This window comes from Mytilus edulis, chromosome 3 (assembly GCF_963676685.1).
Source record: "Mytilus edulis chromosome 3, xbMytEdul2.2, whole genome shotgun sequence".
In the NCBI taxonomy this organism is placed as follows: Eukaryota; Metazoa; Mollusca; class Bivalvia; order Mytilida; family Mytilidae; genus Mytilus; species Mytilus edulis.
Genome location: NC_092346.1, coordinates 103,784,087 through 103,801,850, shown reverse-complemented (window position 1 = coordinate 103,801,850; position 17,764 = coordinate 103,784,087). Strand labels below are relative to the sequence as shown.

At 32.2% G+C, this 17,764-nt stretch overlaps 1 protein-coding gene across 1 annotated transcript; it reads right to left on the bottom strand.

Moving 5' to 3' along the window:
• Positions 1 to 7,905: 7,905 nt before the first annotated feature.
• Positions 7,906 to 17,385, bottom strand: LOC139518074 (zinc finger protein 107-like). The gene is made up of 2 exons (XM_071309734.1): positions 17,162 to 17,385; positions 7,906 to 11,230 (listed from the first exon to the last, which is right to left on the bottom strand). The coding sequence occupies exon 2, from the start codon at positions 11,226 to 11,228 to the stop codon at positions 8,601 to 8,603; it is 2,628 nt and encodes an 875-aa protein (XP_071165835.1). The 5' UTR covers positions 11,229 to 11,230; positions 17,162 to 17,385; the 3' UTR covers positions 7,906 to 8,600.
• Between the last annotated feature and the right edge of the window lie 379 nt (positions 17,386 to 17,764).

The window sequence follows — 17,764 nt, the reverse complement described above, 5'->3', positions numbered from 1 at the left end:
TATGATAAATTGGTTTTACTTTTTTTTCTTTATGTTATGACTACTTATCAGAATATATGTATTTCAAGTAACCAAAGTCAACAGCAATCTAGTAAGAATATACCCAACAATGAAAAAAATCATTTAATTTCTCACTTATTTTTGCACTTCCGATATAATCTGTTAATAAAAAAACACTTATCTGATGTTTGTTAAAACTGAGTGTCACTATAAACAGAATTTAAAAACAGTCATTTTATATTTATCCAATGTGAAATATAGAGAAACTAACTAAAAAATACTTTACAGTTGATAGTTTGATTTTAATTTGTGTGTAAATGTTTAAACTGCAGTATGATTTATTTCACAAATAATTAAGTAACATGAGGATATCAGTATTCATAAGTAACTGTAAATATATGGTATAGTGTTTTCAAAAATTTGTATAATTTCATTTTTAAAGGGGAAAAAACACAACAGTATAAAACAAATAGAACTAACTTGGTTTAGTCAATTTTACAACTTGGTATGTTTAGTCGATTTTATAACTACTGTTTAATGTTTATCTGGATCGTTATATAAGGCAGAGGAAAAGAAACCATTCAAAATTGATAAACTAAATGTAATATGGGAAATGTTACATAAAATAGGTACCATGAGTTGTCACATCATGAATATTAACATTTGACCCCACAACTATATGCTGAGTGCAATAGAATGTGTTTCACTTCTACAGAATTTCTGCTCATTCTTTTATATATTTATTTCAAAGATATGTCTTTTTCTTTTTCAAAGAGTTACTGTATAAATAATATGCCATATGTAAATCATTTCCAAATTATTCTCATATACTTTTATTTCCATTTTTAGTCTTAACTACCTTTTAATAGTAACCTTTTACCATCTTATACACTACAGTGTATATAAAGTCAGTCTGTGCAAAAAAACCTTTTATACCTTCTAGCAGGAAAGCACATTTCAAGACAATGCTAACAATGTATCTGTCTTCCAATTATTTAGATTATTCACTCTGAACCTACTTTTTACTATGTATAGGCTTTAAATAGGGATAATATTTTTTTGCACAGACTGTTAATATTTAACCATGCAGTTTTTATTTCCATCAAATATAAAGGAGACTTTGTAACTAAATTGTCTTCTGTTTCACCTGCTTTTGTCATTGTATATTTAGACTTAGTAATTGTTCAACAAAGAACAACCATTTATGTATTTCCTTCAACATTGATGTGATACTTTAAGTATAAAGACTGATAATTTATTAATGTCTGCTGTTCCCTGCAGTACCTCTAGAGCAAAGTTATTTTTAATTTTTATAATTTTTTCTGTATTTCACTATTAAATGGATGAGGTTTTTTTTTTTGCAGTTAACTTTCAAAAAACAGTCTGAGATAAGAATGATCAGACATCAATAACTTTGTCAAATCTTTATAGAATGTTATGAAAGCTTCTTCCAGTTCAAGGAAAAGTTTTATCTATTTTATTTATTTTAAATTGAGTTAGTCTTTGGCAGTCAACATTAAACTTTGATTCTAACAGCCGCAATAACAGTCCATACACAGCTTCTGGGGAACCCGTTACCAATATTTGTCTTGTTCATTTGTGATATTTATTTTTATTTATATACTTCAGAGGAGAAAGGGCTGCTTGTGTTTTACCCTTTGAAAATCACAAGTAGCATCCTTCAGATAGACATTGGTTTGTTGAATCATTTGAATACTGCCTTACATGTTTGTTCAACATTTCTATACTTCTTAAAGAAAATCATAATTGCTTCATTTTGAGAGGTTCTTGTTAAAATTAGATATGAGCCACAGCCCTACCCAAAAAGATGTTTGATTCAACCCATCTTTTTGTTTGTTTAAAGTAAAAGTGTGGCAAAATCTCTTTTTGTGATAAGCTGTTTCTCATATTTCACTATGAAGTAGATTCCATTTTTTTTTTGTGAAATACATTATTTCTGCTCTTTCATGGTAATCTTATCATCCTATTCAATTAGGAATAAAGTTGTCATATATTTTAAATGATTGAATAATTTTACTATTTTGCCATTTCAGCAGTCATATTTCTTCTATATCTCTTTCTTTCTTGTGATTGGTATATGTTGTGAATGTTTTGTTATATAATTTCTTTGAAATATTTATTTTTCTGATATTGATATTGATGTGTATGTCATCTTCAATGATGATAGTTGTGATGTAGTACAAAATGTATGACATTATAATTTTTAATTGTCTCATCAAGAATTAAAAAACTCTTACGTATGAGGCGCTGATTTAGTCAAAATTATTGTATTTAGGAGATCCTGAAATATTTCAGGACCTCCATTATTCAAATTCAGTGTATCAATAAATCATTGATGACATCCTGAAATAGAAATGGATGTCCTGAAATCTAACTATAAAGGTCCTGAAATTGAATTGAAGAGGTCTTAAAATAGTCTGTAAACCGTGTTATGGAGGTCCAAAGATATACAATGAGACCTTCAATGGTTTATGGATAAACCTGAATGTCATGAAATATTACAGGATTTCCTCAAGTACAATAACTTTGACTAAATTTTAGCCTCATACATATGTCAAGTTTTTCTCCATCTTCAAGTTTTTTTTAAATTATCTACTAATTGCAATTGAAAATAATTGACCTTGAGTTTAAAATAAACTGTGATATTATATCTTGGTTTTGTTCTATTTCAACAGTCTATATAAATGCAAAGCAGTTGATTGGCTTGGCTGATAACATAACATTTTATAATCTCAGTTTCACATGGAAGCCCTGTGAAAACATGTATCTTAGGGGCCAGCTGAAGGACTCCTCTGGAAGTTTCTCGCTGCATTAAGGACCCATTGGTGGCCTTTGGATGTTGTCTGCTCTATGGTGGGGTTGTTGCCTCTTTGACAAATTCCCCATTTCCATTCTCAATTTTATCTTTGATTTCTTTTGGTAAAGATTGCATGAAATCAAATCAAAACCTTATGGTACCTACTTGATATCCAAATCTTCCAAGGTTTCTCACTTTCTTTGAGATACACAAAATATAGTGCATTGATCATAACATTCTATACATCCTATCCATGAACATTTCCAGAATTTTATCAAAGAAATATTTGCTCAGATATTCAATTCACAAAATGATGTAATACTTTGGTTGAAAATTAAGGAAATTTGGCAAGGGTTTTTGCAAGGAAAGATAAGCAGCAATCTAATATCTGTTTTAAAAATTTATTTACAGGAATGTACATAATATATACATGAAGCACTTATAGTAAGATGGCCAATATGTAGATTTGATATTAAAAGCAATGTCTAGCTAAATAAAATCTATGAATGATCCTCACTGGTTTAAAGGAGTGTCTCCTCCATGACAGTCTTAAACATTAAAACTCAATATATGCTAAAAGACACTGCTACTTTCAGTGTTAGGTACAGGTTGGCTTTCACTGTGCACAACATAAAACTTTATGGTGGAAAAAACAGAGAACTCTTTTCGCAGAATACACTGTCAAACATCCTACACACTATCCACACTGATCTGTGTCCACACTTGTTCAAAAAATATCAATGATGTCATCGTTAAAATCTTCTTTAAAAATTTGAGTTATCTTCCTTTTTCCAAAATAGTTAAATCAACCACAACAAATGCTTATACAATGCAATATTTAATTTGACCTCCAATTGATAAATTTAAGCAATCTTTACCATTCAGTGCTTACCAGAATTTTGATTTTGATTTTGTTTCATTTATATGTTTCCGAGTTTTATGTGGTGTGACATCCATTTTTGTTGTTATGATGACATTATGTTGTCCTGTGCATCAGTTTCCTTTCCTTAAGTTTATCCCACGTCTATTTTTATTCATACACAATAAAACATTAAAAAACACAAAAGTAAGCTGAGGAATATCTAAGATAAACATTCAAAAAGTAATTTACAAAATGAATATAGAAAACAGTAGTTTACATTCAGATTTTTAGGTTAGAATATAAAAGTATTTCATGTGTTTCATGACAGAGGAAAACAAAACAGCTTGAAGAAAAATATTATTTCTTAATAAACAGGAGGAGGTATGATTAATGATAAGGGCACTAATTTGGCCTCATGAATTTGAAAATCAAAAACTATTATAGATCTGCCAACTAACAGGCTTTAAAAATTCACAGTATATTAGGCTGTCACACATCAGTATTTCTATATTTATTCTTGCATGTTTACATTAAAGCCCCTAGCATTTTGTGCTAAACTACCAAAATGACCTCATTTTGAGATCTTGTATTAATTTAGATATTTCTGTGATACCAAAGTTACCTTTCTGCACTAAAGTGTCTACTAATTTTAAATGATTTTGAAAGTCTTGAATTATTTTAAATTGAAATCTTTTATCATGCCTCCATTTTTCAGACAAATCTGGGTTTATTCTTTCTGCGAAAATCCACTTATTTAAGCCTTCGGCATCCCTTTTCAAAATTGAAATACTGAACCAATATCAATAAAATTTGGGGTGAATGATCCTGATTGTGTTTAGTGTTAAATTTGTGTTTTTGTTCCAGTTAATTTTAAACAAACATGACCACCATGGCTAAAATGTTTGTCTTAAATCTAAAAAAATAAATCAGTAAGAGCAAAACTTATCAGTCAGAAAAAAATAACAGATAGACAGAAAATTTCAAACAGCAAAAATTTTCAGCAAAGCCAAATTTACAAAAATATCAACATTACTAATATTGCTAATTGATCCCTTATAGGAGAAATTGCCCTTGAAAAAAGTTTATTTTTAATGTGTTTTAATTTTTTGCGCAAACTATAATAGATAGAGAGAAACTTCAGACAGCTAAATTTTCAGCAAAGTAAAACTTACAAATAAAACAACTTGACTGAAATTGTCAATTGATCCCTTATAGGAGTTATCATGCCCTTGTAAAAAATATTTTTCCTAGAAACTATGATAAAAGAGAGACAAGAGATACTGAAGGGAAATTCAAACTCATAAGTTGAAAATAAACTGACATGCCATGGCTAAAAAAGACAAACATAAACAAACAAACAATAGTACACAAAACACAACATAGACAACTAAATATATATAAACTGATCAACACCAACTGAGTGTGATCTCAGGTGCTCCGGAAGGGTATACACAGAACCTGCTCCACATGTGGCACGTTTGTGTTGCTCATATAAGTACAAACTTGGTAATAAGTCAAATCCTTGGGTCACATGACGGGGAAAAGGGGACAGTATTGTAGTTACGACAATTGGAACATATCAGTTGTCATTTGTGAAACAGATTTTCCATAAATTAATAATGGTCAACCATCTCGTGATGGTGTAAGTTTAATTTACATAGGAATAATTTTAACTTTGAACATTTGGTTTATTAGTTTCTTTGTAAGTAGCAGGGAAATCATGATGATAAATACAAACACTCGAATATCGTATCAACTTTATTTGAGTTATTGCCCTTGAAAGAAGAATTTTACAAGTTTTATTAGTTTTCCCAGAAAATATGATAGAAAGAAAGAAACTTCAAACAGCAAAACTATTATTAATAGTAAGACAAAATAGCATACATATAAGTTAACTTCACCGAAATTGTCAGTTGATCCCTAAAAAGGAGTTATTGCCCTTGAAAAGTGACTGTTACCAAATATTATAGTTTCTTTCAGAAACCACGATAGATAGAAACGTCAAATATCAAAAATATAATAAGACAAGAACTAAGAAAAAACAGAATTTTCAGTCGATTCTTTGTAGTATTTATTGCTCATGACAGATGATTTCTGCCAAATTGTTTAGTTTTCACCCACAAATAGAGAATCAAACAGCAAAAATGTTCAACAAACTACAAAAAGGCTTATGTACGAATTGTCAATTAGTCACTGATAGTTGTGATTGCCCGTGAGGATTTATTTCCAAATTTGTGACTTTTCACCAGAAACTATAACTTCAATCGTCAAAAATATTAGGCAAAGTAAGATTTATAAATAAGTCACTTGACCGAAATTGTCAGTTGATCCCTTATAGAAAAGAGTGGCGAATTCGGAAAGATACCAGAGGGACAGTCAAAGAAGTAATTGTCCATGAAAGATGATTGTTTCATAGATAAAAGTCAAAAACAGCAAAAATAAATAAAACAATACCTACAAATATTAAAGTCAACATGATCGAAATTGTCAGTTTAACCCTTGTACGAGTCATTGTCCTTGAAAGATGACCGTAACCATTTTTTGTTTTGTTTTAGCAGAAACCATGATAGAAAGAAAGAAACCTCAAATTGTAAAAATTGTAAAAATGTTCAGCATAGTTAAACATACGAAAATGCAATTTGATCGAAATTGTAAGTTGATCCCGTAGTAGGAGTTTTTAACCTTGAAAAATGATTTGTATAAATTATTGTAGTTTTTCGCAAAACCATAATAGAGGATAACTTCACACAGCAAAATTGCCATTTATGACTTTCGGCTGTTTTCTGCTCTTTGGTTGGGGTTGTTTTTCTCTTTGTCACCTTGCACTCGATTAGCAGACTACAATTTTGTTCATCAATTTTTTTTATTTTTTTTAGTATTACCTGTTTATTTGTATTAATTTATTAACCATTTGACGTTGACATCACTATTTCTTTGTTTTCTAGCAATGTGCAGTTTACTATCCATCATCAGTATACTGAAAAATACTAGCAGCTATTGGCATTATACAGATTATAGCATCACACAGAAAACTGAAGAACCAGCAACAAGAACCCCACAAACAAACAGCTATTGGCATTACACAGATTATAGCATTACACAGAAAACTGAAGAACCAGCAACAAGAACCCCACAAACAAACAGCTATTGGCATTACACAGATTATAGCATTACACAGAAAACTGAAGAACCAGCAACAAGAACCCCACAAACAAACAGCTATTGGCATTACACAGATTATAGCATTACACAGAAAACTGAAGAACCAGCAACAAGAACTCCACAAACAAACGGATATAAACTCAAATGCTTTCAAATGGTCCTACGGGTTATAGATTCCTGGTCCACTGAGGACACCCGTCGTGTTACTCAAGTTATCATCCAATACTTCGCCTTCGATTGAGATTTCACAACATAGCGATCATAAGAAGTTTATTGGATCATTTAAATTATCTAACCCTATAAGATGACAGAATGTGAAAAGTTTGTGATGAAAGTATGGAATGTTTCCAAGACATAAGATAGACATGACCATGACTAACGTAACACAGGCATTGGAAAATCATCTATCCAATATTTTTAGCAGTTAGAACCCAACACAAAACTTGGGTTAATTTTCAAGAGCTCTGAGGGTAAGCGGTTATTGATCTACTAATGTCAATGGTCCTTTGGGTGTATTTAGAAAAAAAACTTTAGGTATTTAGTGTTCTTATTGTCTGTCACCTTAATGCTTCATTTAAATCCTGGTATCTTTGACTTTTTTGTTCAGGTCTAGTAGAATTTTCTAGTGCCAAATCAATGTTTAATATGTTCTTCTTTAAGACACAAGTGTATGAGTCAGATATCTCAGTTTAGCCCGTGTACGCCGCTATAGGCACTTGAATCTAAAATAAATCCTAGTAAAGTATACATGTGCCTGTGTACTCTGCGTTGAATGACTGTTGTATGTTTACATTGCAGTGTAGTTATATTTATCTATTCGGAATTCACGGAGTGTGTCTAAACCCAGAGTGACTCAGCATACCGGGTGCGGATACATGTTCATTGTTGAAGGTGATGTGTTAATCTCTTTGTTGGAATGCTGTCTCACTGGTGATTGAGTCGCATCGCATGTAGTTCACATATAGACCATTAGGATAGATAACTAGATAATAGTACTACTGAATGGTTTCATCGGATCTTCGATGAATTAAATGAACACAAATAATTGATTTCAAATAAAAGATAATTATTAACAAGTTTTAATTTTAAACGAACATATATACAGTGGAATATATATTTTGTAGACATGTAATACTGGCTATGTTTATCAACAAATGCATCCGACGGAATAACAAAAAATATCAACTTATATATATAAAGTTCAACACTAAAATATTCAACATTTGTACAGAAAGTTTAAAATATATGTATACTGTATACTTTTACCACATTATCAATTCAAAATGAAGTGATTTAAATAGTTAATTTACAAGTCCGTTACATGCGAGATGTGAAGGAAGCACCATAAGAAACAAGCTTTGTCACATATATAATGAATGAATGTTCAGTATATAATCACAGAGATAAGAAACAAGCTTTGTCAAATATATCATGAATGAATGTACAGTATATACAATCACAGTGAGACGGTTCTGTACATTTATACAATTAATACTAGAGGAATTGTTTCTAAAAGAACAATATGTAACAAAGGCATATCCAAGTGATGCAACATAATCGGTTACGTTTTGGTGACCATTTTTTATACTTTGGAAACGATCTCCCCTTTGGTAACTTGAACTTTTCCGACACAAGCTTAAGTGTTTATAATATGAGCACTGTATGCACCATTTAGTCACATGTACAAATAATAAACTGTATTTTAGCATGTAAATTAACCATTATTCAATATGACAGACAGCATCAATAAGTCATTTTCTATGATTGCATTTTATGCGTAAAATCATGATGCTCTTGCAACAGCACAGGACTATTAAACACCTCGCCGCAGATACTACATGTATAAGATTTTGTGTTTATTTGTGATTCACTGTGAGTTTGTCGGAAATGCTGCTTCAAAATTGTCAATAATCTAAATCTTTTTCGACACAACAGACATAAGTATGGTCTTGTGAGGTTAGTTTTGTCTTTCCGATAGTGGACAGAGAAAGTTGGAACGATAGAATCTGAGATGTTATGAGAACTGTCTTCTTCCTCCTCAGGTTCCTCTTCCATTTTAACAGCTGGTTTAGGTTCCTTCCAAAGTTTTGATATAACATCTTGTAACTTGTGATTGGGTTTTCTGAAACCTGGTACATTATGTTGTACAGTCGGACGTATAGGTTCAGGTCGTTCTATCTTTGGAGCCTGTTTGTTCTGGAAATGTTGCATAAACGCCATGTTAAACCGAGCTGTGTCTGGAACAGGCTGCGGATTACATCCTGTTAGATGGTTCTGAGTGTGTTTGGTCAACTCATCAACACTACGTGTCCTAAAGAAGCATAAAGCACACGCAAACGGACGGGAAGCGAAATCGTCGAAATCCGAAACTAACTTTGCAAATCTTCCAGTTGCTGGCGGCTCCATCGTTACACCCGGTTCCATTTGACGTTGGATTGGTGGATGTTTCTTTCGTTTTGAAGGAACTACTGGACAAAAGTTTTTATTGGCGTCTGCGTGACCATTTAAAGCTACGGCCTGATAATTAGCTACACCGGATTGAAAAGGTCTATCGTTGTCTCGCTTAAAGGCCATTTTAAGCGGCGGCTTTCCATTGCCATTCATTTCATCTTTTCCTGGTGAAATACCTTTTTCGGAATTGGACTGATTTATCATACTAAGGTGATAATCTGGATGATTGTCACGGATATGACGCTGCATGTGTCCATATGTGATAAATGGCATTCTACAAACGTGACAAATGTGACACTCTAAGTCATGTTTCTTCACGTGACGGTCATATGTACTTTTATAGTTGGTTGCATATGCACAGAATGGACACTGATGACGCATGTGCTTGTAATCTTCCCGTTCCACATGTCTAGGAACTTTTGCCTCTTGTGTAGGAGATTCACTGTTTTCGAGTTCCTGGATAGACATATCTAATGCTAAGTCATAGTCGTCATCATATTCTAAGAAAGCACTGTCGTCCTCCCTTATTTTCATTTTATGAATGTTTTTCAAGTGATAGTCCAATACAAGTTTCCGGCCGAAAGATTTGTTACAGAACTGACATTTGTGTTTGGCTATACCATCATCACCTTTAGATTCATCATCAAACCCATTTGTTAACGGTTTGTCCTGTGTTCCGTCCACCATCTCATCTTCTTTACTTTCTAAATCATCGCCATTGTGGAAAGTATTACCGTTTGTTGCTACCGCTGCATTAGTTTTGGACAAACCATTGGTGTTTCCATTTGATTGTTCATATTCACTATTCATTGGATTATTATGGCCGTCATTTGTTTGAGTTTGTTCCTTATTTATACTGGTCTGGTAATTCTCATCATCACTTTCTATTATTGGTTCCGTGTGATCGCCATTTTGTTCAGCAGCTGGATCGCCGTTTTCGCCATTCTGAACGGTGTCTTTGTTATTCATATTATGATAAGATCTCTCGTGGTGTACAAGACTACCAGACGACATGAAAGGACGATTACATAAAGTGCATGTGAACTTTGCAACGTAATGTTTTCGAACATGACGAGTAAGTTCCGAACTTTGCATGGTTCTAAAAGTACACAATTTACAGTTAAATTTAGGTTTTTTCTCCTGTTTTGTAGCAACATATGTATCAGCATGTTCTCTTCTTTTATGAAATTCTACATTTCCAACTGTTTTAAATGGCATATTACATATGTCGCAATTATATCCTGCAACTGCGTGTTTCCGGACATGACGGTTCAAATCAGATTTATATCTAGTTTTATAGGCGCACATTGCACATTTGTAACGTTTTGGAAGATGTGCTTTTTTGCCAATCGGTCTAGCTGTTCCTGGATACGTCAGATTAAGTTTAGAATCTGTTTCATCAAAATCGTTCCCATTTGTTGGAGTTTTTAACATCATATTGATTTTAGAGTAATTGTTTTCATTAAAAGAGGCGTAGCTATATATACTGTCACCAAGCATTGACGGTGGCGCCCCTTTTGACATATGATATGACAGTGGAACGCGCGGTGACATGTTTTCCTTTACCGAGGGTGTGGAGGTGTTGTAATTAGAATCCAATGAAGACATTCCACCTTTAAGTTCATCCGAGAATGCTGGCGATGAAGGTTTTCTCAGATTATCAAAACAATTCGACTGACCAAAACCAAAACCAGATCCCGAAAATTCAGACGATGAATGACTGTATGAGGGTGTTTGTCGTCCATTTAAATCATGCATATCCATGGCAACTTTTTCATTGTGGCCTGATGGATATTCACTTGTTCCATTTTCGAAAGCTGACTTTTGGCGAGAGAAACTTTCGTCAAATCTGGTATCTTTTGACATGACTGCCGGACTGTGAGGTTCTACTTTAATGCACACTCCATTAATAGTCTTCGGGTAGTTCTCGTCCATTTCTAAAAAGAAAAATGTAAAATGAGACCAGGTAAGATCAGGCAGAATGATAATGGACATGGGTTTTGTCACTTTGAACTTGGAGATGTATACATTGCAATGATAGTATTTATCAAATACAGTTGACTTACTCATGATAACTAGAATTGATTGATGGTTGCTTAACGTCCAGTAGCAAATATTTCATACATGTTCAGGAAGACATGACAACTAGAAAGAAATTATGTTGTATGTATGCGTAAGGTTGGACCATGAAACAAGGTCAAGAAAAACGTACAACCTTAAATTTATTAGGCATTTGTTTAGCAGATATTACATGTATTAAGTATCTTCTATCGGGTAAAATGGGAAGCTTTTTTTTTATACGAAAAAGCTACCACCACCACCAGCTCAGTGGCGGATAAAAAAATAAGGGGGTGGGGGAGTCCGGAGGTATTATACCATATGGTATAACTTTTTCCATGATGTAAGGACTATGAAGCCATTTGATGTTTCGATGCTCAACATATGAAAATTTTACAGAAAATCTAGCTCTCCCACTGTATCAGCTCGATCTAAAAATTCGATACTGAATCATTAGAATAATCGTATGAAATGCAACATATGATGTCCCTATTTAACATGTTTTTGAATACAGTTACAGTTACAGTTCTATAATGGTATATGTATAAAATGACTGGTTTATAACATTTAAAAATGCATGGTCTGTTTTAACTATTTTGGTAGTATTGCACTTTCAAAATTCACAATACCTTTCCTTGGTTAGGGACAAAAAACCTTAAACTTACAACTTACTACGAATAATATGTTAACTCAGATATACACGTTACTTGCTTGGTGTCAAAACTAATTAAAAAGCCAATGCTGGAACTATACAAATATTTAAGTCATTTGAAAAAATGGCCCTTGCGGTGGAAGCCTCGAGTTTGGGAGATCGTGGTTTCGTTTTCCGGCGTACATTATTTATGTATGTGCCTGTCATAAGTCAGGAGCCTGTAATTCAGTGGTTGTCACTTGTGTATGTTATTTGTTTTTCGTTCATTATTTTTTTTATAAACAGGGCCGTTAGTTTTCTCGTTTGAATTGTTTTACATTGTCATTTCGGGGCCTTTTATAGCTGACTATGCGGTATGGGCTATGACAAACGAGACGATTTTAATTTTGAAATTATAAATTTCCCCCACCTTAGTAGCAATATACCAACTTCACCTGCATATGGGATATATATTTCCCAACTTATTCGATATTCAAGAGCTTGCAGCTCTTACTCAGACTTTGTAAAACGTCATCAGTGTCTGAGTAGAAAGTTGATGAACCAGGGGTATGTCAAAGAACGTCTCGTCCTTTTTAAAAAAAAGTTCATCGGAAGGTACCAAGACCTTTTTGTTGATAAATATTCCGTATCAACTTCACAAATAATACACGATGGTCTTGATGTATAGATTATGCGTACTGATGTTGTTTATCATCTTAACAACGTGTTTTATTGTTCTTTCATTTGTCTTTGTTCTATTATTAATATTACTTTTACTGTTGAATGGTTTTATGTGATATCCGTTTGACGTGGCTCAGCACTTATACATCTCGTCAATGTGTTTGTATGTGGCTATGGCATGGCATTTTGGTTTTGTCATTACAAGTCCAATTTTAAGCGAGTTCTTTTGATTCTCTTTTAGAATGTTGAGTATTTTAAGTATTTTTTCAACCAGCATTCCTCTTATTCTGTACAATTATAGATTCTGCGTTTAAAGACTTTTTACATAGTCCGAAGTGACTAGATTCTGCGTATAAAGACTTTTTATATAGTCTGAAGTGACTAGATTCTGCGTATAAAGACTTTTTATATAGTCCGAAGTGACTAGATTCTGCGTATAAAGACTTTTTATATAGTCCGAATTGACTAGATTCTGCGTATAAAGACTTTTTATATAGTCCGAAGTGACTAGTTTCTGCGTATAAAGACTTTTTATATAGTCCGAAGTGACTAGATTCTGCGTATAAAGACTTTTTATATAGTCCGAAGTGACTAGTTTCTGCGTATAAAGACTTTTTATATAGTCCGAAGTGACTAGATTCTGCGTATAAAGTCCGAAGTGACTAGATTCTGCGTATAAAGACTTTTTATATAGTCCGAAGTGACTAGTTTCTGCGTATAAAGACTTTTTATATAGTCCGAAGTGACTAGATTCTGCGTATAAAGACTTTTTATATAGTCCAAAGTGACTAGTTTCTGCGTATAAAGACTTTTTATATAGTCCGAAGTGACTAGATTCTGCGTATAGAGACTTTTTATATAGTCCGAAGTGACTAGATTGGATGTCATGTTTCTTATTTTCAAATCGAATTTGGAAAAAATTTCAGCTCGATATTTCTTAGAAGAAACAAAGTTGCAACGGCTCTGTTATCGCCCTGTTGGCTTCAACATAAAGCAAACCCAAAATACAGATTTGTACATTAGCCCGCTTTTGATTGCTTATTTATTCTTCTTCTTTGAAAATTTTTTCTAAAAAAAATTGCCGACATCTTTTTCAAATCAAATTACGTATCAAAACATTGGTCTCAAGTGAATGTACCTGATGACTCTTGACAAATATGTCGTACTTTAGTTATAGTTTTATGTATATCTATATCCTATGTTCAGCAGACCAGTATCAAAGTTATGATAACAAAAAAAAACAACAAATTCATTGATTCTATTTTAAGTATTTATGATAATGGATAGTGTTTAAGATACTACATGTGCATACGTTTACATGTACTTCGTTTTAAATGTACTTATGCAATAGGTCTCAATATAGACAAGCTCTTTAAGTGGGGCTACTTGTCACTTCGTTAAGGTTTCGTAAAAGAAACACTTATATGTCATAATTGTCAAATAAGTCACGTTTTTCAAATGTGAGCTCTTGCTAAAGAAAACAAAAATATGAAAATATTTTAACTGTTCTAAACTTGAGAATGTGGAAAAGTATAGATGATACTACATGGAAAAACGGTATTATAGTTTTGTTTTTGTTCGGCTGTTTATAAAAAAGAAGATGTGGTATGGTTGCAAATAGTGACAACTCTCCACAGGAGACCAAATAACACAGAAATTAACAACTATATAGGTCACCTTTAACTATGGGCAAAGCCCAAACCGCACAGTCAGTTATAAAAGGCCCGGAATGACAAATGATTGTATGTTGAATGATCTACTGATATAATATTTATTCATAGATATTTCTATAAACGACCTCGAAAAAAGTCCCAAATCTTCTGAATTAATTTTATACACAAAGGAGTTTTAGATAGATACGTTGTGTTACGCGAAATCAAATTTTAAAATTAAAAAAAAAAAACACACACGAACAAACAATTTGTTTCCGTAGTTAATAGTACATTGTAATCATAACTTAGTGACCAGTCTTTGTCTCAACTTTTTCTCTCTTTTTACTTACAAATTGAATTGTAACAAACTTAAAGATTTGAAAAAAAATCTAATAAACCTTCTTTTTTTAATGACGGTTGACAAACGCATTAGATATATATAACATTACAAGAGACACTAAAGTCTTATTATTAATTTATAGATTGACATAATTCAATTGAAACATATGAAACAAAATCATCTGACATGACGTCAAAACAAAATCAAACATAAATCATAAGTTCGAGCATAATGAGAAAAAATCCATTTAACAATATATTGAAAAGAATATTAAAAATCTGAAATTTTAATTAACAAAAAGAATAGATTACAGGTATGAAACGAATTAAAATCACAATTGCATATTCACTCCCCTCTTCGGAAAAAAACTACAGTCAATTTTTTTTCAGTACTGGTTTTTCACATACGAGTCAATTACCATCTATATGTATGTTTTGACACAATTATTTTTTTTAAAATCTATACCATATTTTACTTATAGAAGGATGATTTTGTAATCTCATTTCAATTCAGATTACGAACCTTTTGGTTCCTGTTTATAGAATGGTTCAGGGCTATTTTCATTTGACAATAAGTAGTCAACAAAATTAACGTTAACCATGCAGGAACTGAGGTCGTTATTGGCGAAAACGTTATTTAATTCGCCGAGCGGAACGAGGAAAATAAATGGACGATTTTTCACTAATTATTTTATAATTTCCAATCTCAGAGAACGTTCGTTCTCCACGCTCGCCGCAGGAATCCATCACTGTTAGTTCGAGTACCAGTCGTCGGCTTGTTAGTAAATATTTTGTTAAATATATCCTTCTTTGCATAACATAATTATTAATAAGATATGTTTTTACTTTGTGTGTAATACGATTAACTTCATCTTGGCTATATGTCCATATATTTGTAAACACTGGCTTTTGAGAAAATTTAATTTTTGCTATAAATCTAAATATTAAAGGAACTAAAAAAAATATTCAAAATAAGAGTAAAAATGTTGACATAGCTTAAAGCTTATTTGGTAATCACTAGTTATATAGGTGTATGTAATTTGATTGAAATATCAGGAACAGTATTAAATGACAACTTGTCGTAAAATAAATGAAATAAATCATAATGTCGGAAGTTATTTTGTTATGTCATAAAAATGATAATTCATAAACACCCCGTGGTCAAATGTTCTTTTTTTTACATTACTTTAGGACTACGTTATCTAAGTCAATTTTTAAACCGTATTGGTGTATATCGATCTCGCTTCGGGAAATTTTAAGTTTGCAAAAACTAGTTTCATTTTTCAGAACTGGTTCTCTATGCAAATCGACAGGCAAAAAGTACCTCTTAAGGACAATATTAAGTATACTCAAATAGATAAAACAATTGAAGCAGCCGATATAGTTATACAAATCATAGAGAAAATATTGTTCGTTGAACAAAATATAAATAAAAGCAACTCTCAAATAAAAGCACTGGGGTTCTTTTCACAAAAATCTTTAATTTGAAAATGTTTAAGATGTTAAACTGAAACGTTCATGACTTATGCGTAGTTCTTCGCTTATGCTTTTTTGTGCCTGTCCCAGTGAACGTTTGTAAGTGTTTATATCTTTAATAACACAATAACAATACACCTATAGATGAACATATTTATAAATCAATGTAGTTTATACACAAAAGAAAACAGATCGGCTTCTTAAGTTAATGAACAATGAGTAATGGCCCGTAAATAATCCATTCCTATTCGACGACATAAAAGTCAAGATGACATATTTCTGCAATAAACTTTTGCTTTTGTAAATGTTTAACTTTTTGTCGCTTATATTTGCATATAGAAATCGCATATAATGCTGCAATTAATATAATTTTTAAAGACGTACACTTAAGACCTCTAGAAACATTATAACATAACAATTGCATTTACTTGTATTTGTAAACGCATTACTTGTTGACAACTTCGTATTAAAGTTATTAATGACCTTTGTCGAATCAATATAAAACGGCCTCTTTGCCAAAAATAAAACTTAAGCAGCTTACACACTCACATATTCAAAGGCGAGGTCGTGACGTATAGAGAGATATGTCTGCTTATAATCAACTTTACAGCAGACGTACCATATGCTTTTACGCGCCAGATCATATTACTTTATCAGTGCACGCTGTAAACTTTTTATCTAAAGTATCATTCTGAATATATATATCTTATCCCATATAATGTTTAGTCAATAATATAGACAAAGTAGCTCAAAATTCTACAGAATTGAATAACAAATAGCTTAAATATACATAACGTCCTCGAAGCACATTGATCTATATAAAAAATATTGTAATACATCGACCTTAATAAATACTTTGTACAACACATGAATTAGTGAGCAGACTTTAATGTACTTTACAACTTTACCTATCTGAACTACATCAGAACTTCATTGAATTTGTTAACTATATAAAACAAATCTTTTTAAAGTATCGGAAAACAAAACAAAAAAGTATGTAAAGTTCTAAAATTATGTTATAAGTATCTTACCGTTGATGGATCTAGTAGTGAACTCTGCTGACCGACTTTTTCGTTAATAGTGTTTGCTCTGTTCTCACTTTATTCACCTATATCGTTCTCACTAGCTAAGTAGACTGAGAGTGTACAAGTATTAGCTTGGCATTATATCAAATCATGCTGTTGTACTGCGCACAGTCGGTTGATTGGCCCCAAGGCAACACGCGGAAACCTAGTCGTCTGCTTGTGAATAAAATGATATTGATGGATGGCTTATAGTCTTACTTAGAATCAGCTAATATTGCTTTGTATAAGCTAGCAAATCGATTATTCTACTCCACAAAAGAGTGTCTTGAATAAGATATTGAGGATATTGGCAAAAAATCAGTCGTCAGCTTGCTGCTTAAAGATGTACTTATAAAGTTTCTTAATACTGTTTATGAGTTTTTGTCAAATTGAACAAGCTTTTTCAGCTTTTTCATCGATTTTTTATGCACAGATGATGAAACAGTTGGGATTTTATGAATTTTCTCGTATAAACTGTTAGAACTTATATAACATATTGAAACACACTTTATAATGTAATATAAACGTCAATTGATATTAAATACTTTTGGTATCGAACTGTTCAGTAGA

Coding starts and splice junctions, on each gene's coding strand:
- LOC139518074 (XM_071309734.1), bottom strand. CDS start 11,228: ATGGACGAGAACTACCCGAAGACTATTAATGGAGTGTGCATTAAAGTA.